The sequence below is a fragment of the Manis javanica genome, chromosome 12, assembly GCF_040802235.1.
Source record: "Manis javanica isolate MJ-LG chromosome 12, MJ_LKY, whole genome shotgun sequence".
NCBI lineage: Eukaryota > Metazoa > Chordata > Mammalia > Pholidota > Manidae > Manis > Manis javanica.
Genome location: NC_133167.1, coordinates 85,511,439 through 85,534,441, shown reverse-complemented (window position 1 = coordinate 85,534,441; position 23,003 = coordinate 85,511,439). Strand labels below are relative to the sequence as shown.

Below are 23,003 nucleotides of genomic sequence, written 5' to 3'. Positions count from 1 at the left end.
AGAAGTACTTCAGAGAAGCCTGTGTGCTCGTTTCCTGTTGCCTCTCTAACAAATGATAGTGGCTTAAACACAACAAAATTGAAAACACATATTTATGACCTTGCAGTTCTGGATGTCAGAAGTCTAACACAGGTCTCCCTGGGCTAAAAATCAAGGTGTTGGCAGGGCTGCATCCCTTCTGGAAGCTCTGGGGGAGAACCTAGGGGAGAATTGTCCTTCCCAGCTTCTAGAGACCACCTGCATTCCTTGGCTTTTGGCCCACTTCCTCTGTTTCCAAAACCAGCATAGCATCTCCAGTCTCTCTGTGACTCTGACTCTTCTCCCTCCCCTTTTCACCTAAAGGATCCTTTTGGGTTACATTGGGCCATCCTGCACAAACCAGGGTAATCTCTCGTTGCAAGATCCTTTAACTAATCACATCTGCAAAGTCCCTTTTGCCATATGACATTCAGAAGTTTTAGAGATTGGGGTGTGGGCATTTGGTGGAGGCGGTCATTATTGTATCTGCCATATCCTCTCCACAAGTTGGGAGATGCTGGCTTTCATGCAATAGGACTGTTCTCTGAAGCAGTAAGCCTTGCCTTTTCTCAATACTACAGACAGTAGAAAAGTGGTTCAGTGGCCAGTGACAGTATAGTACTTGGTAAAGAGTCCAGGTCATGAAGCAAACCTGGGTTTGACTCCTGGCTCTACCACTTTTTGTATGTGTGACCTTGGACAAGCCACCTAACCTGGATGTTCTTCAGTTTCCACATCTGTAAAACGGAGATACTAGTATCTACTTTGCAGGGTGTTTCTGAGGATTAAATGAGAGAATACTTGTAAAGCACTTGGGACATCACATTGAAGTGCTCAAAAAACAATATTGTTTTACTTGAAGCTTCTTTAAAGTACTTTTCTTTTAAAAGTTAGGATTCTTATGTAAATTGAAATTTGGATCTATTCTGAGTTATTGCGGGGGTTTTTTTGGTCAAAATTTTGAATACTGTATTTCATATTCAGAAGAACATTTGTACATATTAGTCATTAAAAAAGGTACAAACTGAGTATTTCCTTGGTTTATAATTAATGAATTGGATTATTTTCTTTTGATAAAAGCATATTAAAATTTTTGTATGTTCATTATAGAATCTACAAAGAAGCAAAAGGCAAAACAAAAAAAGAACAGAACTCATCCATAATTCCATTCAGAGAGAGTAAATTTTACATTTTAGTGAATGTCCTTTTAGGGCGGTGGTTCTAAACCCTGGGGCGATTTTGCCTTCCAAGTGGACTTTTGGCAATGTCTAGAGACACTTTTTATTGTTATTTCTGGCAGGTGGTTCTGCTGGCATCTAGTGGGAAGAAGAGGCCAGAATGCTGCAAACATCTCACCGTGCCCTGGACCGCCTACAACTAATTATCTGGCCCAAACTATTAGTAATACTGAAGTGGGAAAATCTTGTTTCAGAGTGTGAACTCGGTGGTAAATGTCTTTGCCTGCTTTGCTCATTCTCAGTCATGTATTTGAAATTTGGATCACTTTTTGATCAGTCCAGGTACTAACGACCAAATTTGATTTGCAAATTCACTCTTGGGAAATGTTAGTAATTTTAAGGATTAGTATAATAGAGCAGTTTGATGAGGTTTCTGAAAAATGTTATACTTTGAAATTGCGTAATTTTAGATTTTGAAATTGAGTTATTGCAAATACTAATGCAGTGATTTGAGACTATGCTTTTTGACTGTATTTAAATAGCCAAAACATACTCTCTTCTGTCTTCATTACTTGGTTGGAAATGAAAATTTAGTGAAACAGCCATTATAATTTCCTTTTGTCTTTTCTGCCATCCCTATATTCATTCAGCAACCCTTTCCCCTCATTCCCTGCGCTAGCCGTAGGTATCTAGCAACAAGCAAAGCTTAAAGGTACTGAGTACCTTTGCTAGAATCGGAGTAGTTTTGTTTGGTTGGTTTTTCCATGACTGAAGAAGGCACTGCTATCCTTTGCTTTGGAAATTTAAAATAAATATGAGCTTCAGAGATCTGAACACATTTAGGAATTCTCTGAACAAACTTAGTTGGAGACACTTTAGATATAGCTTGAGAATTCTAATATAAATTGATTTTGTGTTTAATACAGGTTTTATATTAGTTCATAAATGATTCAAAAAAAGGAAAGTCATTTTATTAGAGTTCCAGATTCTTATGTTATACTTAGTGGTGATAATGTGACAGTTTCTCTTAGTCCCTTTAGTACTGACTGCAAGGTTTTATACACCAAAACAAAGACAAAGCTTCGTTTCCTAAACAATCTACTGTTTTGGAAAATACTAACCCTACTATGTTAATAGTTTATGTATGCCTTTAGAATACTGGATTTGTGGTAATGAGTTTCATATTAAATGTGGCTATGTAAATGTTTAAAGTTCCCTGGGGAAAAAATGTTCCTTGTCATCCAGTGACCCTTGTGTATGATGTGTTTATATTCTCTATTTCCACCACTTAGTAAGATATCTTCTACTCTAATTCTGATAAAAAGATTAGTTGATAACATATAAGATCACTTAGTAAGTGTTGAAAAAGTTTATAAAAATAATTGGGGCAAATTTTGTTTTGTTGTGTTTTCCTCTTAGTAACACAGTTCCCTACTGCTCGCTTGGTTTTGTGTTGGTCATACAAATAATCATAGTGCAGATACTTTATTCCCAACCTCTGTGGAAGGAAAAACCAGATCTGTACAGTCTGTTCCAAGTGTGTGCTCCTAACAAACAGCCCATGGCATTTCAGTTGCACTAGTTACTTAAGGCTTGTTAGCTTACATTAAAGTTTTAAAGTTAATCCATTGGCCCCTGTTTAGAATTGATTTGTCTATTGATCCTGTGCCAGGCACTGTAGTTGGCCTGGGGATTCAGAGACGAAGCAGTCCCAACATAAATTTCCAGTCTTTCTTTATTCTCTGGCATGTATGATATTTTTATTTCTCTGAATTATGTAGTATGCTTAATTAAATGCTTATAGTTTGGTTTTGCAATATATCAAGAAATGCCCTTCTAATAATCTAGGTCATTTGGAAACTGAAAAATTTCAGAAACCAAGAAAGTTCTTAATGAAGTCCTTTCAGGTAACAACAGTTAGTGTAGGTCTTTGCAGAGGAGCACCTCTCCCTTCCTACAGGTTAGTAGAACTGCTTGTTTCCCAAGGCTAGAAATGTCTGAGGGCCCCTGCATCCTCTCTTTGTCCCCACATCCCACAGTTTCTTAACCCTGGGTGTTTTCCTTTGCTTGTCCCTTTCTGTCAGCATGGATCTGGCTTGCTCATCATTTATCTCTAGTCCTCAGAACTAAACATAATATAGGTACTCATCGTTATGAAATGAATAAATGAATCTAACCAGGAGCAATTTCTGAGTCTTCCCTCCAGTATTTTCCCTTTATCCTTTATTGCTTTTTTTTCTACCGTAATAATATAACGGTACAATTGCAGGACCCATGTCTGAATTTTCATCCCTACAACCGTAGTGCTTAGCCCAGTGTCTGGTAAATAGTAGGTGCTCAATAAATACTTGTTTATTAGAGAAGCCTGTGTAGGTTGGCATGGAGATAACCTGGCCGAAGCATTTGGTCTCTTTCCCATTGCAGCAGCAGCAGGATAGGAAGGAGAAGCTGTCAACAGAACCTTGGCCCAAAGTTGTCTCAGCCTACAAGGGCAATTAACAGACAGCAGCTGCCAACCAGAATTGATATGATGAACTATTTTACTATTGTTTCCTACACAAGTGCTCTGAGACACACAAGTTCACTTACACACACACCCTTCCTTTAGGTCCAAACTGCCCTCCAGCGTATTCAGCGCTGGGTGGGATACAGTAAAGGTAGGATGTGTGCCAGCAGAAGAGGCTACTGAATCTGGCTTCAGAGGGTGTGCGCTGTGTGATGTATGGTCTGGAAAAGCTCCTTGGAGCATTTAACACATCTGAATAGAATCTTAAAGGATGAGTGGCTGATGTGAGAAAAAATGCCAGAGTGGTGGGGAGAAAAGTGCAGCAGCAGGAGGGGAAGCAGGACAGGGGTCAAATTAGAAAGGTCTTCTGCTTTTCAGATTTCCTTCTAAGGCATGGAGAGCCATGGGAGGTTATTAAATTTAAGAGGATTTTGTTTTTAAGGACTGTCAATGCTATAGAGAGCAGATTAGAGGTGGATGACTTTGGAAACAGGAAGTTTCCAAACAGGAAGTTTGAAAGTGGGTGCTCTAATCCAGGTCAGAAATGGTGAGACTGAGCCAATGAACATAACAAAATATGGACAGACTCGGAAGAAAGTTGGAGGGTGGAACCCAGCCTTGTTTTATCCATTGCATTTATCTTCTCCCAGTCTGAGAGCTTGTCTTTTCACTTGTTAGTGTTGTCTTCTAGCACACAGTTCTTAAAATCATCAATTTTATTAATTCCTCTCTTTTGTACTCTTTATTGTTTAAAGAGTTTATTGCCTCCTTAAGTTCATAAAGTCCAACTCCACTTTTATGTTTTTGTTTTTAAAGTTTTTGCTTTACTTTTATATTTGGCCTCTAATGCCCCCTGGAATTGGTATATTATATGGTGAGGATCTGATTTCCCTTCTGTATGGATAAGCAGCTGTCCCAGTACCAGTCTCTGCATCTTCTGTCCCTTCCTCACTAAGCTGCTGTGCTACTTCTCTTAATGCCATATTCCCAGACAGACTTTGGGTCTGTGTCTAGGATCTCATTCTGTTTCATTGTCTGTCCCTTGCCAGTACCTCGCCTTTTAATTATTGTAAATAATAATCAGTGTAAACCTCTTTATTTTAAGCACATTTAACTTGTATGTACAAACCAGTAATTCTTCGAATGGATATTATAGGCTTTATTGTTGAGAAACAAATGCTGAGGCTTTCTTGACTTCTTCTAGAGCATTCTTTTTTTTTCTGAGGTAGAAGTCACATAGCATACAGCTCATCCCCTTTAAAGCATACAATTCTGTGGTTTTTGGTATATTTACAAGGTTACGCAATGGTCACCACTAATTCAGAAAATTTTTGTCACCCCAAAAAGAGAGCCATACCCATTAACAGTCAGCCTCCATTCCTTCCTCCTCCCGGCCCCTGGCAACCGTTAATCTGCTTTCTGTCTATGAATTTGCCTCTTCTGGACATTTCATATTAATGGAGCCATGTAGCCTTTTGTGACAGCATTCTTATTTAAAATGGGTATAATTGATAGATTAGCAGGGCATTCTAGAGGGATATGACTGTGTCTTTAAGAAAGTAGAACAAAAATGCCTTAGTGGGGAGAAAAAAGAAAATCTCACGATTATTCACTTGTTTTTATTTAAGCATCAAATTCACCTTTTGTTTCTCCTTCAGTATTGAAGACAGTGGCAAATCTCAGGCTTTGCATGGTTGCGTAAGGAGTAAATGTCAGAGCAAATCCTGTTTCAGAAGTGTTCTGCTGCTTTATCCTGAGTTTATCGTGGATGGAGTGAGACTACTTTGATTTGGATGAATGTTGTCAGAAATTGTAAAAAATTGCATGGTTTGCTTTGTATCATGGTGTCTAATTGGCTGAAATCACATGGAAATGTGAAGGGAATATATTCTCTCCTGAACTGTTTATTTTTTAAAGCAAGCAGATTTTCCAGTTTAACCCAGAAATTAGTCAGCAGCTTAGAGTGCTTGTAAAAAGGCTGCCTTGGAAAGTACCTTTAGGTCAAGATACCCAGATAAGGTTTACTAATATAGAACATTTATTTAACATAGCACAATGCTGTAAACCTTTTGTGTCACTTGGAGAATTGATGTTTTATTAGTATAATTGCTGAAAAATAGTTCAGAGAAGAAAATGTTTTCCCCTAAATCTTAAGAGTATTAAACTTTCAAAGAGTTAGCCTTAACCAGAATGGTAAAACCTCTTTAAATGACCCAGGAGTTTGACCAGCAGTCTTTTCAAACCACATGATTTTAACATCCTCAGATTTTCATTAAAAAAGTCAAAAGTTAATATCTTGACCTCAAAGTCTCAGGAGTCCAAGCATTTGCATTACCATGAGAATTTAACAAATTGTTTAAAGGAAAATGTCCAAATTTCAGACAAATAATTTGTATCTATCTCACTGTGGTTATAGCAATGGATAGCAATGGACAGCTGTATACATGGCTAACTATACTAACTGCATAACACTTGGGTGCTGATAAAAGTACTTTATTTTGTGGATAAAATGATCTTATAATCTGATACGGTTTTTGTTCCCTCAGAGGATAAGATAAATGTCAAAGGTATGGAACATCTACTTCCATTTGTAGTTTTGTTTGTATTTCCTTGATAAAAATTTCAAGCAGGATCCATTTTGTTTGAAAGATTGATAGTGACTTGTGTAGTCACTGTACCAAATTCAGTTATTGCTTTTTGTTCGTAAAAGAGCTAGATTAGATGCTATCAGTTCTAGCTGCTTTTAATGAATAAAAGGTAAACATTGTTCATTTCCTTTTGGGTGTTATAGAGGTGTGGTCAAGTTCTTAGAATCAAGTGATTGACTTTTTTCTCTTTTTCCATAAACCTCACCCCCATTTTGTTACTTTGTGAGGGGGAGAGGAGTGAAATAAAAATGCAGAAAGGCTTACAAAGAAAGAGTATTGGTTTTTAATGTAATTTGCATCCCATTCATGATTAATAACAGCTTTTGTTTGCTGATTTTTAAAGGTGTATGTTTGGACTCCTTAAAAATGTTTATCTTCAAAAAAAGAAAAATGGTTATCTCCTACTTCCAAAAAAGATGAATGGCTCACAGTCTTAAAAGAGATACAATAAAATAACGTACTTCTATTCTTTTTTTTAACAATATGCCTTTGGTTATTACATTGCTAACAAATAATTTTTTAAATTATGAAAACCAAAATAGCAATACTGAATTTATAACTTAGAGTCAAAGATCACTCTGATCATGTAACTAAATTAAAATATGAATAAAACAGAACCAAAAAGAATGGAGTCTCTTAAAATCCGGGCATTAGGGGGTTTTCGGGTTTTAGCATTCTTTGTATAGATTAAGCAAATTTTTTCAGGTTTTTACTTTCTAGTCTTTGGTTTTACCCTTGCAAACCTATGTTTTGAAAATAATGGACCATTTAAAAAACAATTTACTCCCCCTTCCCATATTCTTCTTGATGCAGATTTGGGGCAAAAAATGGTAAAATGAAAATCTCCCTTCATGCTGGTCATTCAGACATCTTCACATTCTATCATTAAGTATGAATCAGAGTTGAAGAAGTTTTTTGAGGGGGTGGTATGTGCGTCTAATTGCAAATACAGGATTGGATTTTCAAACGAGTAATCGTTCAGTTAGAAATCAGTACATAAATATGTTTGATAGCTTTCTCTTGTTACACCTCAAAGAGTGTATACTTAAGCTTGCCTTTATGGACTACATGTCAATTTTTGCTTTTAAACAAAGTGACCCTCTAATATTTTAATGTTATATGTCTTAAAAAAATTTTTTTTATAATGTTTTGCTGCAGAAATTGCCACACAGTGAAAATTCCAGTTTTCAAAAATCAGCATAGCTGGTTCATTGCTGTAGACTGTCTGCATGCACTCCATTCCTGTTACTATAGAAACACGCATAGACTGGATTTATCATAAACCTTGAGAAATGTTCCTTGTAACAGTTCACATAAAGAAACATCTGGATCCCTTGTTTATCTTGAGGTAAAGGAAGACCACCCTCTTCTGTGCTGTGGAAATCGCATTATATTCCACTGTTTTCTTCAGCTGTAAAAATTCTAATGTTGGTGTACCAAGTATGCTGTGTATTTTAGTATGATTGATTGTAATTGCTGGAATAGGTTTGGAAAATAAAGGTTGATGTTCATGCCAATTCAAGTAACTATTACTATGAAAATTGTATTTTGAGAACCTCTACATTCTGAATTTCAGATCTACCGTATTAATAACACTATTATTTTAAATAGATATGCTTCATAGGATTTTTTTTTATATGTCTTTTGGTCTTTTGATGGGTTAATAGAAATTCATTTGACTTCATGCCAGTCTCTTGGGGCTTTAAGCCTTTCAGAGTAGGTTAGTGCAGAACTAAGGAGAATCTCAAATTTTGCCAAGGATATTACCCGAGGAGACTATAACTAGACTATAACTGCATTTATATTCTCTTGCTTTCTCTGTAGAAGGATACTCAACAACTTTTTAAAACATTTCATTTATGTATAATAACTCCCTTAAGTTTACACCATTCATTTTAAAAGATTCATTAAACCCCCTCCTCTGAGCCTTTACTTTGGTTTCTGGGAACATGTGGATGCATAAATTCCTTCTCTTAAGAAAAGCATGAAAACAAACTGTTTCATGATTAATTCTAAGAGGCATGCATGGTGTATCTTGGGAACACAAAGGGAAGTTACTCAGACTAGCCTAGAGCTTAAGTGACTACTTCTTGGAAATGACTTTCTGAGCTCAAGATAGTTAAACGTCAAGCAAAAAAAAAAGTATGAAAGGATGTATTAGGCATAGGAGATAACATGAGAGAAGGCACGGTGTTGTGAAAGCATAGCATGTACAGTAACTCCCAGTAATTTAACATGACTTGTGGACCAAAGCAACTTGGAGATGGAGATAGAGCCTTGCTTGGAGGACTTACGTGCTTTGACTTTGGAGTCCATTTTATCATTCCTTTTCATAGTTCATGGTATTTGTGTCCTGTTTAGGAAATCTTTGCCTAACCCAATATGGCATATTTTCTCCCATATTTTAGTGTAGAAGTTTTATGGTTTTCACGTTAGCATTAGCTTAGGAACTAATTTTAGTTATTTTTCGTATATAATGTGAAGTAACGGTTGAGGTTCACTTTTTCCGTACAGAAAGCCAGTCAGTTGTCCCAGCCCCATTTGTTGAAAATACTGTCTTTTCCACTTAAATTACCTTGGCACCTTGGTGAAAGATTAGTTGACTGTGTAACTATGGGTATCAGTATCTTATTTATTTTTTATTTTATACAATGATCAAAACATTTTCACCAAACATGGGATTAGTGGGTGAATTAAGTTATGTCATAGGCTGATATCCCCAGAAATCTGGTGTGTAAAAGGAGGTGTATAGTATAGGCCCTTTGAAGACAGGGACTTTCATTTATTAATTGAACAATATTGAGTGTCTAGCATTGAATAAAACATACATGGTTGCCACTCTTACAGAGCATGAAGCCAAGTGAAGAGACAGACAGTAAGAAAACACATACTTATATAACATGTGTTGTGATAAGGGCTATAAAGGAGAAAAAACAGGATTCATGGAGAGAAGGAGCCAGGGACTTAAGAAGGCCTGAGAGCTGGAGGGTGTTGAGGTACTGGAGCAGCACAAAGAAAATCCAGATACAGACATGAAGTTGGCACATGTGATAGAATGGAAAGAAGCACGTTTGGCTGGGGTGCAGCGCTTGTCGCAGAGAGTGTTGGTAGGGGACTTTGGAAATGTAAACTGAAGCCTGACCCTACAAGGGCTTGCTGGGCATGATAAGTAGTCTAAACTGTATTTGATCGCAGTGGGAAGACACTGAAGGTTTTGGTCTTTTATTTTGCTTATTTTAGTAAACCATATAACTACCATCTAGACCAATAAATTGAATATACCTAACAGCTCAAAAGCCTCCCTAATGGCCCCCTTTCAGTGTTTATAACCCCAGCCACATAAGCAACTACTCTTATAACTCTCTCTGTAGATTTAGTTTCAACTTTATCCTGTTTTTAAACCTTATATAAAATCACCCTGTATACTACATAAATGGAATTATTTTGTCTGGCTTCCCTCCCTCAAAATGCCATTTGCAAGAGTCGTCCATGTTGTTGAGTGTACTAATAGTTCCTTTCCTTTGCTGTGCTTTGAGTGTTAGTCACATGATTGGATTGGTTTTTGAAAGGTGACTGATTGTTATATGGGGAAATAGTTTATAGAGAGGCAGGAGAAGCACAGAGACTGGGGTTGTTGCTATGGGATAGACTAGACGAGGAGCTTGGACTAGTGTGAAAAGCAAAAGGTATGGAAAGACTTGGACACATCTAAGTTATGTATGGTGAAGGTACAACTCAGGTGCTTATGATAGACTGGATAAGAGTTGGAGTGAGGGAAAGGGATGGATCATGACTCTCAGGAGTCTGGCTTGGGCAGCTGATAAGTGGAGGTTTCATTTTTTTTTTTCATAGGAAGGACACATTTAAGTAGAATAAAAACAAAGTTTATTATGAGGTATTCTGAGATGTTGTGAGATATGAGAGAAGCTGTCAAACAGGAATTTGAATTACAGGTATGGGACAGATTGGGAAATGGGAAGTTTGGATAGTTTGTAGATTGTGATGCAGCTGCCATTTAAAGTACTATGTTGGATTGGTAGGAAAAAGATTATGGAAAACCTTGAAAGGCATCGATGGGACTTGGTATAACATGGAGCTGTGGAGTGTCCTTGTATGGGAATAGACTTACTGAAGTTTGGTATGATCTAACTGTGCTTCAGGAAAAAGAGGTGAGAAATATCTAGAAAATCAGTTGTCATAGTTCAGGCTAAGGTGCTGAGGGCCTGGGCTGACATGAACATAGAGATCAAAGACCAAATCAGAGATATCAAAGGAAGAAATTACAAAATTTTTCAATGACTAGTTTTGTGGCTTAACAGAAAAGGAAAAATCAGTCACCCCTGAGCCTGAGGCTTCTCGCCTGATAAGCTAGAAAAATAGTGACAGTGATGACAAATCTGGGGTAGTCTGAAAAGAAAGCCGAGTAGGGGAAAGGACAGTGCGTTCAGTTTGGACAGTGTGACTCTTAAGGTTATATGGTGCGGTAGTCTTTGGGTGGCTGGGTATTCTCTGGCGGTGGGATACTGTGGAAAAGAGCCCAGTAGTAGAAGTCAGTAGGTTGATTCTTTTTCAGGTTCAGTCACTTACAGCTTTGTACTTTTGGTAAATTCAGCATCTCAAACATTCAGTGTAGCTAATGCCGGCCTCACAGGATTGTTTTGAGGATCAAATAAGAATGCATATGAAAATATTCTGTAATTGTAAACTCCTGTATAATTATAAGATGGTAATGTTATTTCTTAATTGAAACTGAAATAAAGTTACTTGATTCAAGGGCTAGAGAAGAAAAGGGTGAAATACTAAACTATGTTTGGAACTAAATCAAAACTATCAAAATCCTTAATCTCTGAATACATAGGCATGAAAACCTCTGTAGACTATACTTTGGGACACTAATCTGGAAACTGATCATGTATGTGACAGTTATGGGAACCAAAAATAACAGGTTTCATCTTGTCACATGTTAGTATTTAACTTGCCTTCAAGTTGGAAGTTTGAAGAACTTTTGAATCCCACCTGTATGGTTGCCCCATGTGTGTTTACACAATTTTAGAACATACCCTTCTTGGGTCTGAGCTATACATTTTTGACAAGGGTCAAACTAGGGTAATGTTTCGATTCTTAAATTATATATGAAGAATGATCTCTGACATTTATCAGTGTTATCAGTTGTGGTATGCTGGTTAGGATCACAGAGTTGGAAACCAGCCTGCGTAGATTTGAATCCCAGCCCTGTCAGTTAATGACTAGCCTTGTGCAGTTGAGCAAGTCATTTGACCTCTCTGTGCCTCTGTTTCCCCGTCTCTAATGGGAACTAGTACTACTACCTACCGGAAGGTTGTTGAGGATTAAATGTAGTACTGTATATAAAGCAATCAGAATGGTTTCTGGCACATACTAAGTGCTAGTGGTGGTTATTATACAATGGTTTATTGTTATTTTGGCAGTGACCAAGGAATTAAGTATGTAAACAAAAGAAATGAATCCTCTCAGAACTTACAGCTAAGGGAAGTGGAAGTGGTATAGTGGTTAAACATAATGGGCGTTAGAGTCAGACATGCATAGATTCCAATTCTAATTCTGTCCCCTTTGCTTTGTGGTTTAAGCAGACCACCTAATCCCTCTGAAGCTTAGTTTTTTTTTTCCACTATGAACCAGGAGTTACAATACCTATCTTGTAGAGGTGTTATGGGAATTAAATGAGTTAATGTATAAAGTCCTTGGCCCAGAGTAACTTAAAAAAAAAAGAGAGTGTTCTCTAACACTCCCACCCACCACCACCACTCCTGTATATATTTATATATAAAATTGTAAAAATATGGTGTATTCTGTGACTTCCTTATTCAACTCAACAATATACCCTACATCTCTTTCTACATTAGCATGTATAGATAATTTTTGGGCAGTATGGGCAGGCTGATTTCTGTAGGCTCTCATATTTATTTGTTTGCAATTTTAGACCTTCTAAAATTCTTTCTGTTTGCTACCAGCAGAATAAACAGCAGCTGTTTAATTAGAGCTTCCTTGAACAGTGTATATTGTCAGCTTTTGTTTTTTCTCTTCCCTTTGCTGTTTTAGTTACTTTATCAATATGGTGAATCCTACTACAACCAAGACAGTAGACATTATTAATTGATCATAGACTTCAAGTGGGCTGAAACCTCAGATTCCTTCTTCACAGTATTCTAGGCAGCTATGATGAGTTCATCAGACTTGATACAGTAGTGAAATCCTCCCTGCCTAGGAGCTTTCTAGAAGAAATTTTTATGGAGGTATCAAAATAATGTCTAGACTGTCCATTAATCCTTTGTCTGGAGATGTGGGCCTGTCAAATCTTATGACAAAGCAGATTGGTCTTAGAGCATTTCCTAATAGATGATTATAATGTTGTTACATAATATGGGCATCTGTAGACACCTTAGATGAGGTGCAGTAATTGTAAGAGTTTAAAGCCATGACTGTGATACAGAGATCTTTCTTCATAGTGCAGTGACCTGACCAAGAATGTGTATCAGAATCAGCTGGGATGTGGTCTTAAAATTGTCATGCTCTAGATCTTCCCCACATTTATTGACTCAGATTCATCAGTAGGTAGATCTTGATATGTGCATTTTGTAAAAGCACACCAGTGATTCTGCTATATGTGTACCTGGTCAAAAACAACTTGATCCTGGCAAGATTGCAGAGGATCAGGCATCATCACATCCTACTGCTGTGTGTATAAATTGATAAGAGTACAGCCTATAGAACAGTTTTGCAGTATCTCTAAAAATTTCAAATATGTCCTATATATGCACAGAGATAGAATTTCAAGTTTCCTGTAGACATGTTTATAATATCAAACAATTGTGAGCCACTAAATGATTGTCAGTACCCAAGTGGTTAAATACGTTTGGTAGATACCACCGTTAGTTACTGTACAACCATTTAAAGAAGGAAGTATGTGTAAAAATTATCTATACATGCTAATGTAGAAAGAGATGTAGGGTACATTGTCAGGTTGAATAAGCAAGTCACAGAATACATCATATTTTTACAATTGTATATGTAAATACATACAGAAAAATTTGGAAGTGTACTCATTTACAGTGCTTTTCCATGACATTAAAGAATAGAAATGATGGAGGAGAAAAAGAATAAGCCTTTTTGCTTTTGTATTTAAAATATTTGCAGGAAGATTTTATTTTTGTAATAGCAAAAAGAATCACCGGACAAAACATGAATGATTTAAAGGAAACTCATGGAACCTAATTTACATGTGTCAGAACACTGCTTATTTTGTAAAAACCAGTTTTAACCTGAGATGTACAATCTCTAACTTGAGAAACAGAAAGGAATGCCCAAACTATTTTGCATGTTTTCAGAGCATAAAATTTTATAACTACAGTTATTGTGAAAGTAATCAAGTTTCAAACAGATAAGCATTTAAGATAAGTATCTGCCTTAGATCAGCATTATCCAGGCTACCTGTTTTAAAAACATTTAGTGTTTGTGCTCCCTGGATATGAAAATAGTGCTCAGGATATTTCAGTTCAGTCCTTTTGCAATTTGTTAATCTCTAGCCTGTGAGGATTTTGACACTTTTTTTTTCTTTTTTTTTTAACACTTTTTAATCTCCTCTTTTAAAATTTTAGGCCCTATGAGAGAAAGGGAAAGTTAAGGATGCTGGAGCAGAACAATGGATTTCTCTTTCTCTTTCATGCAAGGGATCATGGGAAACACAATTCAGCAACCACCTCAACTCATTGACTCAGCCAACATCCGTCAGGAGGATGCCTTTGATAACAACAGTGACATTGTTGAAGATGGTGGCCAGACACCATATGAACCTACCTTGCAGCAAGGCTTTCCATACCCACCTACAGCAGAGGATCTTCCTCCGGTCACAAATGGCTATCCACCCTCAATCAGCATGTATGAAACTCAGACCAAATACCAGTCATATAATCAGTATCCCAATGGGTCAGCCAATGGCTTTGGTGCAGTTAGAAACTTTAGCCCTGCTGACTATTACCATTCAGAAATTGCAAACACAAGACCACATGAAATTCTGGAAAAACCTTCTCCTCCACAGCCACCACCTCCTCCTTCGGTACCACAAACTGTGATTCCAAAGAAGACTGGCTCACCTGAAATTAAACTAAAAATAACCAAAACTATCCAGAATGGCAGGGAATTGTTTGAGTCTTCCCTTTGTGGAGACCTTTTAAATGAAGTACAGGCAAGCGAGCACACAAAATCAAAGCATGAAAGCAGAAAAGAAAAGAGGAAAAAAAGCAACAAGCATGACTCATCTAGATCTGAAGAGCGCAAGTCACACAAAATCCCCAAATTAGAACCAGAGGAACAAAATGTAAGTTGAAACATCTTTTTGAAAAATTTTGTAATATTCACATTTACTGGAAGTCCAAGAGATTTTTTTCAGCTTTTATCTCTTCAAATATAAATATTTCTGATAACTTCTTCTTAATCTCTAGCAAGGAGCTTGGGATATTATAATGGGTACTCAATAAAAATCTGTTAAGTGAATAGACATCATTTTTTTTTAGAATGAAGAAATACTTTTAAAACATGTGACACTAGAATCTTCATATGTTTCTTTGTCTAACAGCCTTATTTTTGCTCATGATAAACTTGTGTTTTCTAAAGATGAAAGGGAAAGACCAAGAGAAAAGGTTAATTATATTGGTTTTTCATTATTTTAGACCAACTTCTGCTGGTAGAGCTTAAATTTAACACTGATTACTAGTGTGTTTGCTACAAAATAACCTGAAGAGGAACTTTATTAAATTTCATTAAAATTGAAGTTAGTATTCCTATATATTGGCTAGAAATTCAGATGGAGTTTTTATAAAAATCATCCTTCATAGGTGACTTAAGACACATGCTGAATTTTTTAATATCTCTGAGGTTTCAGTATGAATTTTCTTCATAACAATAGGTATGTAACAAATCAATTCTAGCTTGAATAAAGAGTGGTTAGTTAGTTTTCTAATACATGGTATGAATTGATGTTTTCCAGACACTGATTTGGAAAAAAATGAGCATTTATTTTTGTAACGCTAGTCTGCTTTTATATCCGTTATGCCTGAATAAGTTAATTTGTTATCCTCTGTTCAAAGAAATGTTTACTTCGTGCCAACTCACCTTTTCCTTGGTGGCTGAGTTTCAGTACTTCATACAACTCAAATGTCATCTTTCTGAAGAAAAAGGTCACACTGGTTCTGGACTCTTACAAGTCCCAGTGTGATATCTCAGTATGTTTTTTTCATTTTTCTACAGCTTTCTTATTTATTCACCTAACAAATACGATTGAGTACCAACTGTGTGCTAGCCACTTTTCTAAGAATTGAAAGTAGGTCAATGAATGGAAAGTAAAGAGACTTGTTTTCAGGGTGCTTCTATTCTAGTAAGAAGAACCAGAAAATACATACATACACGTGCATTTGTAAAATGAAGACTTTGAAACTAAATGGTCTGAAATGCCTTTTGATGTCTTATTAAAGACCTTCTACAGAACTTAACTCAGACATAGCATCTTATACTAACTGTTGTGAAGTAAATGAATAAATGGAAGAGGAGAAGTTACTTTTTTGCACTCCAGGTACATTCACTGTAGCTGTTCTTTCCTAGACCTGCAGTGAAAAGATGTGTGATGCACTGTGACTCCTGGGAATCACAAAAATGCTTGAGACCTGAATTTGGTTTTAGCTTCGTCCCTGAGAACTGTTTTGCTGGCCTGTCTTGCTTTTGCTCTGAGAATCTGGCAAATAGAAGAATATTCAGTCTTACTTATTAGTGTAGCCTTTTTGCCTTTATTGATAAAGTGAGTTAAAAATATATCTCAAAATAGAATCGGGCTGGAAGCAGAGGCAGGATAAGACATCCATTTATTTCGTTTGACCTTTTGCTGTATCAGAATCTAGGAAAAATTCAGTGCAATAATATTTCTAGTAATCACTTTGCAATGAGATTTTAAAGCCAATTCTGTCTTTGTGCTCCATCTCCGATGCCTGTCCTTTTATATCACTTCAGCCTTCAGTTATGTTATATCTAGGATTAGAATGGTTAAGTATAATTTAAGAGTTTTAGTTAATTTTGTTTTTTAGTAAATCATGTCCATAACTTATTTTGTTATTTATTATATTTTGTGGTAAAGGAACATCAACTTGACTGACGGTACAGATGTAGGTAGTGGCATTGATTGCACTAAATAGTACTAAGACCACTTCCCAAAAGTTGAGTTGTGGGGAAAAATCCAGGTTTTCTTTATTTTTCCCTCTCTCCCTGTCCCTTATTTCCTCCTGCCCCCTTTCTCCCTCCCCTGACATCCTTCTCTCCCTCTTTCTTTCTCCCTTCCCTCCTCTCTTTTCTTTCAAAGAAGAGCTAAGTTCTTGTTAGTTGAATTTGGATTAACTAAACTTTTATCACACATGGAGGGGGCAGTTAATAAGCTTATGAGATGGATGCCATCAAAGTTGTATGCCATTCTGACAATAGAACTTTAAAGCTAGAGGCCCCAAGGCTCTTGCTTTTTGTTAGTGCCATGCTTTTGCTAAACTATACGGATGACTAATGATGTGCACAAATGAACCTGTTTTTTAACCTTGTATCTTTTTAGTTGAATTTCCTTAACTTGAACAACAACTAAAATTTGCTTCCTTCAGGACACTTTTTTTTGAGTGTTTTAATTTTTGAAACCTTTGCACCTCCAAGTCATCACTAGGGTCACAATGGGTCCAATCCCTTGACTTCTAGCATTGTAGAGGACTTAGAAGTAAAAGGGAAGCCCAAGTAAGAGCCTGCTGAGCCACTGGACAGCTCCCCTCCCCCAGATTCCTCAGGGCAGCATAATGAGAACTCTGTGCCTGGAGAAAACGTTTGAAATGATTGCCCTCAAGCTGAATTTGCTTTTGTATATGTACTTTTTCCTGAAAGTCCCACTCATAGGTTCTTTTTTGAGCAAACAAAATCTCATCTAAAACGATACACTTCCTGATTTCACTCACTACTATATTTTTTCTTATTTGATCTGCAAGTGTTTCCTTCTAATTCTGATCTGTTTGGCCTTCCAAAGAGTGGCTGTTACTTGGAAGAACCTAAGTATATCTTCTCAACAATGAAAATGTGCCCAAACATCTAGGCAGCAGGAGACCTGAGATCACTACTGAGATTGTATATTTTGTAAAGCTGCCTTAGCTGTTTTTCCTCCCACCAAATTAGAAGCATGTGGAAATGTTTCTGCCTTTCTTCCTCCTTGGCAGGTGTAATGCCTCAGGCATGTGAGTGAGGCCCTGTTCAAACATTGGTCTTTCACCAGCCACCTCAGTGGGCTTATGCACTAAGAGTAGTCTCATTAACTCTTAGCTTGCCATTTTCATTTACAAAAAGTCAAATAGCTGGTCCCGTTCCTTGGCACTAAGTTAGAGATTATATTTGGTTTTCTGGCCTCAGAGTATTATGTATTACAATTCTCAGGAGCTGTTCACAGTTCTTTTTATACAGATATTTTAGTTTTTAAGATTGCAAACTTAGGCAGTTATTCAAAAATTAAAAGAAAAAATGCACAAATTTATTGCCTTTAAAGTGTTCTTTCTATCTAAAATGTTTACATAAGTTTTTGGTTCTTGCAGAGAACATGATTTTGCTTAACGTTTTGAAAATTTTTAGGGGCTTGGGATTATGCCAGGTTTGATGCATATTATTCATCTTAGTAAATATCTTGGGTTTTAATAAAAATGCTAGACCAAATTTTGAAGAAGGAATATTTAGGATAATATAATTTTATTTCAGCTGCTCTTTTAATGTATTTTCTTTTTTCCTGTTTAAGAAACTTGATTCTTCCCTGGAATATAGGTCTTTCCATGTGGAATCAACTAAAAATGTAAAAAAAATGGCATAAAACCATAAGTTTAAAATTAACTGGAACACTAAGGAGAGCTGTCATCTTTTTGTGATGCTTTCTCTTCCTAAAGCAAACTGTTGTGCCAAAAAACGTATCTTCTATCCTTAATTTGATTTTAATCTCTTTCAAGTTATCTATCCTTAGAACAACTGAAGGAAAATGGATTTCATACCTGGAAGTATTCTGTTGGCATTTTGTGACTCCTTATTTTTCTTGACTCCTAAGCATTTAACTTCCATTGACCATTTTATCTTAAACTTCTTCCCATCTTAATTGATGTTTGTGCTGCTATGCTTATCTCTTAGTTTATCCTCTTACCTTTAAAGCTCAAGTCGTAGATGTCTAACTGCCTACTAGACATGTCTCTGTTCATGTGTTAGCACATTGTACAGTGTGTATTCCTTTTCAATCATTGCAGCATCCTATCTGACTTCTCTTTTATTTACATAGTCTTGAAGGCTTAGAATAAATCTTCCTGGGCTTATTCCTCTCCCTTGCCATTTCTTTCCTCTTAAAATGATTATGTAAAAGATTTCAGTTCTGTGAAAGTGATTTTTACAGTCTTTCAAGCCAGCCTGAAGGAAAAACAGTCTGGAACAAACCAAAAAATCAAAAAAGATACAGCATTTGAATCATAAAGTGAGAAAGGGAAAACGTTAATGGGCTTCAGACCAGTTCTTACAATAGTAGCATTCTGTTGGTTGGCAAAGATTAGTCACTCCTTGTATGTCTGCCCTCAAAAAGAGTTACAGAGATACCTTACACCCAGACATCATGAAGACTGAATGTGTGGAGGAGGATGACTCGCTGTCTTGGCTGCCTATGTGCTTCCTCAAGTGGCCCTGTCTTCCTGCTCTAGCTTGAGAATGAGAAGCTGAGGTGAAGGCTTAAGCTACATCTGTAGACTGAAGTGAAGCCACCAGATGGGACTATGCAAATGTGGGCAGTATTTCTAACCTGCTTTATTATTACACTAGTGATCAGCAAACAGTTTTTCATTTGAACATAGATTTTTCTTTGCTTGCTCACTGAGTGTGTCCTGTTAGATGAGATATTCATGCATCTTGCAGATGCATCTGCCAGAGCTAATTTTGTGCCCATCAACAAGTTGCCACTATCTTCTTTCACCTGGACTATTTCTTAAATATTTAGTAACTTCCTAATTAAACATTCTGCTTCCTCTCTTACTCCCTTCCTGAATATTCTCCACATAATAGCTAGCACGATCTTTTTAAAACAAATTGGTGCTTATTTCTTCTCTAATCCTCTTCAGTGGCTTTTCATTACACTGAACATAAAACACTTGAACATGGCTTACAAGGCCCTTGTAATGCAGCTTGCCTCTCCACTCTCCTCTTACTGTAGCAGCCTTCGCGAAGCTTCTGCCTTCTTTAACCCCAGGAACCTCACACATACCACTCCTTTCTGGAATGTTCTTTACCCTAATTTGTGCTACACTAATTCCTCTTCCTTTAAATTTCAGATTACAATTTACATTGTCAGAGAGGCCTTTTCTGACCTTCATATCTAAAGATATACCCACATTCCCCATTATTTCTCTTCATACATTTACGTTGTGTAAGTATGTGTTTGGTGTGTGTCTGTTCTACCCATCTGTAAGCTCTTTGAAGTTAGGGAGCACATCTGTTTGTTTCACCATTGTCTGTCCAACCTCTCCAACAGTGCTTGGACAGTCCCAGGTACTGTTGAATGAATAATTGATCCTTGGGGTTTGTGATATTGTCTGGCTTATCATTTCCTAATAGTTAAAAAATTTTTTACCATTTCTTCTATTTAAAAAAACTTTTTTTTTTACAGCAGTGTCTTAATTGTCTTGAATTAGCTGAATGAGAATTTTAAGTAACTTTTAGAATTAGCCAAAAATTTTTTAGTGGAATTAAGGTCTAATTTGATGGATATATCCCTCTTTTTAAGTTATCTAAATTAAATTCTGTTCTTTGACAAATGAGAAGAAAATTTAAATCTTTTAGATTACAAAAGAAATAATAGGCTTTTTGGCAAAAATGCAAATAATATGAAAGTGTAGATCTTATCTCACCATTTCCCTAATCTCATTCCCCAAAGATGACTTCTCTTATCAATTTGGTGTACAATATATATAAAATTTTTTAAGGAATATGTAGACTATTTTAAAATAAAAAATAGGAATATGTTGATAGGCATGTAGATTACTGAAATGAAATAATGCTGTATTTACCATCCCTCTACTTTGATTTTCTTTTTGTGTATTTCTGTAGAATAGGTTCCTAAAGTATAATTACTAGATGAAGAGTGTGCACATTTTGAATTTTGATAGATACTTCCAAATTGCCTTCCCAAAGTATTGTTGAAAAAATTAATTTTTAAATAACATATTTGTGGGTTTTATTATTAGGAAAGTAATGCAATGTTTATTATAGACAATTTGACAGATACAGAAAAGCACACCAAAAAAATCATTTATTCCCTCACCTCTAGTCTTCTGTGCACCTTTAAAAAAATTATTTCCCCAAGTATTAACACTATACAAACCACTTTGCAATTTGCAGTTTTCGAGTGACGTTATATTATTATGTTCCCACGTCATTTAAAAATTTACATTAATCCACTATCCAGGTGTGATTTATTTAATTCTGCATTTTTGCACATATAGACTCTAATGTCTGCTCCTCTAAGCACTGGTGTGCATACTTCATATTAGTGTATGTGTTTCATACCTCTCAATGCTTTTTCAAAATACATTTTTAGAGGTGGATTTGCTGGGTCAGAGTCTGAAAATTTAAGGCTTTTCAAACATCTTGTCATATTGCTCCCCAGAAAGAATTCCAAGTGTATAGTACTAGCAACTAGTGCCCATTTTTCTGTACTCTGATAGGTTAAAACAAATAACCAACAAATTAAGAACTTAAGTTTTAAAATAAATGAGAGAGCTTGGTGTGCAATGGGAAATGAATGTCAAGACATGGCATGATGTACTGCGTAAGTTCTTAACTCCTTTGAGTTGATAAATGACCTTTACTCTCTTGGCTATGTAGTTTTGATTCTTTTTGTGTATGTCACTATTCTTTGGTTTGCTGTCATTTTATTCTTTTTACCTATACCTTTTCACCTAGAGACCAAGTGAGAGGGTTGACACTGTATCAGAAAAGCCAAAAGAAGATCCAGTACTAAAAGAGGAAACCCCGGTGAGTTGCTGTATTGAATACTGTCTAACCAAATATAGTGTAAGGTGAAAGCAGGGTGATTAAATTACAACACTTTTAACACACATTACAATTCCATACTTCATTTCAGAAGTTATGCTGAAATCTTGGAGCTAGTTTAAGAAAATATTTTCAGTGAATTATTTCCCTTTTCAAAACTATGACTGTTTTTTGTTGTTGAAATACAGTTGACATATAATATTATATTAGTGTCAGGTGTGCAACATTGTATCCATATTAGTAGACATTGCAAAATGACCACCAGGATAAGTCTAGTTACCATCTGTCACCATACAAAGTTACAGATTTTTTTATGACCACTTTTTAATAGATATGGTGAGTTATCAAGATGCCTTATCAATAATTTGACAACAAAAACCAATCCCATTTTCAGTAGTTGGAGTGGGGCTTAATTATTTTCCTTTTCTTCCTTTTTGCCAGTTATGGATAGCAGTTTGAGAGAAAAGTATAATTGAAGATAAATTTTACATGATTAACTTGTTTGATGTGCTTTTGTACAGAATTTAAAAAAAAAATTTCTCTGCTGATGAAGTTTTGGGACCTTTTCCTTTAGGTTCAGCCAGTATTATCTTCTGTTCAAACAACGGAAGTGTCTGCTGGTGTTAAGTTCCAGGTTGGTGATCTTGTCTGGTCTAAGGTGGGAACCTATCCTTGGTGGCCTTGTATGGTTTCAAGCGATCCCCAGCTTGAGGTTCATACGAAAATTAACACAAGAGGTAAGAACAGACATAAATAGATAAGAGGTTGGAAAAAATAGTGAATCTTAAATATTGTATATGAGTGTAAGAACATGAATATAATTTGATATGAGAATGCACATATTAATATCAGTTTTTAATAACCAGTGATATAATTATGGCCATCTTAACTGAGAGAGTGCTTCTATAGGTAATATATTCCCTGTTTTCCCTTATAACACCCTGTATTTGTTTTATAATTTCTTTATAAAAAACGCATTAATGTGACTGACCTATGAATCCCAAAAGAAGGCAGATGGATAATTAATCAGATATCTTATATGAGCTTACTAATAGGCATTTGGGCCAAGCTTTCTTTGAACATTTTTATTTCAGCATCTCCTATGGGTAGTAATTTTTTACCCAAGCAAGTACTTTTCATCCTGATAAATTTTGTAGAATGTTTTTTTCTCTCCTCCACTTCATTTCTGAATCTGTAAATTTACTGGGACATCCTTATAAATTCAGTATGGCATAGAAGAATAGCTTGAATCTAGCTGTATAGCATAGAATCTCACCTTTAACAATATTAATACATATAAAGAAAAGGTGTGTTCTAACCTCACTCCTTTTTCTGGATATGACCAAAACATGTAGATGAGATTCCTGAGATTCTAGCATTTGGAATGGGCTTGCTTAGTAGCCAGAGAAGGGTTTTGAGCTTGGAATTTATTTTTGGATATGTGCTTTGCAAACTTACTCTTATTATGTGTTGAGTTCCTTATTGTCTGGGCAACTCTGAAATATTTCTTTTTTTCTCACTTTCAACTTTCTATTTTGGTCCCCC

At 36.1% G+C, this 23,003-nt stretch overlaps 1 protein-coding gene across 6 annotated transcripts in view; it reads left to right on the top strand.

The window, feature by feature from the left end:
- Positions 1-23,003, top strand: part of NSD3 (nuclear receptor binding SET domain protein 3) — a 93,762-nt gene that overhangs the window by 14,628 nt on the left and 56,131 nt on the right. For 4 of the 6 annotated variants that reach the window (XM_017659500.3, XM_017659498.3, XM_017659496.3 and 1 more), the window contains exons 2-4: positions 13,985-14,703; positions 21,369-21,440; positions 22,033-22,195. In XM_017659500.3, coding sequence (XP_017514989.1) covers positions 14,029-14,703; positions 21,369-21,440; positions 22,033-22,195 — 910 coding nt within the window. In that variant the 5' untranslated portion in view covers positions 13,985-14,028. Of the gene's footprint in view, positions 1-7,508; positions 7,699-10,383; positions 10,520-13,984; positions 14,704-21,368; positions 21,441-22,032; positions 22,196-23,003 lie in introns of those variants that run through there. The other 2 variants (XM_017659497.3, XM_073218958.1) reach the window with 2 other exon arrangements.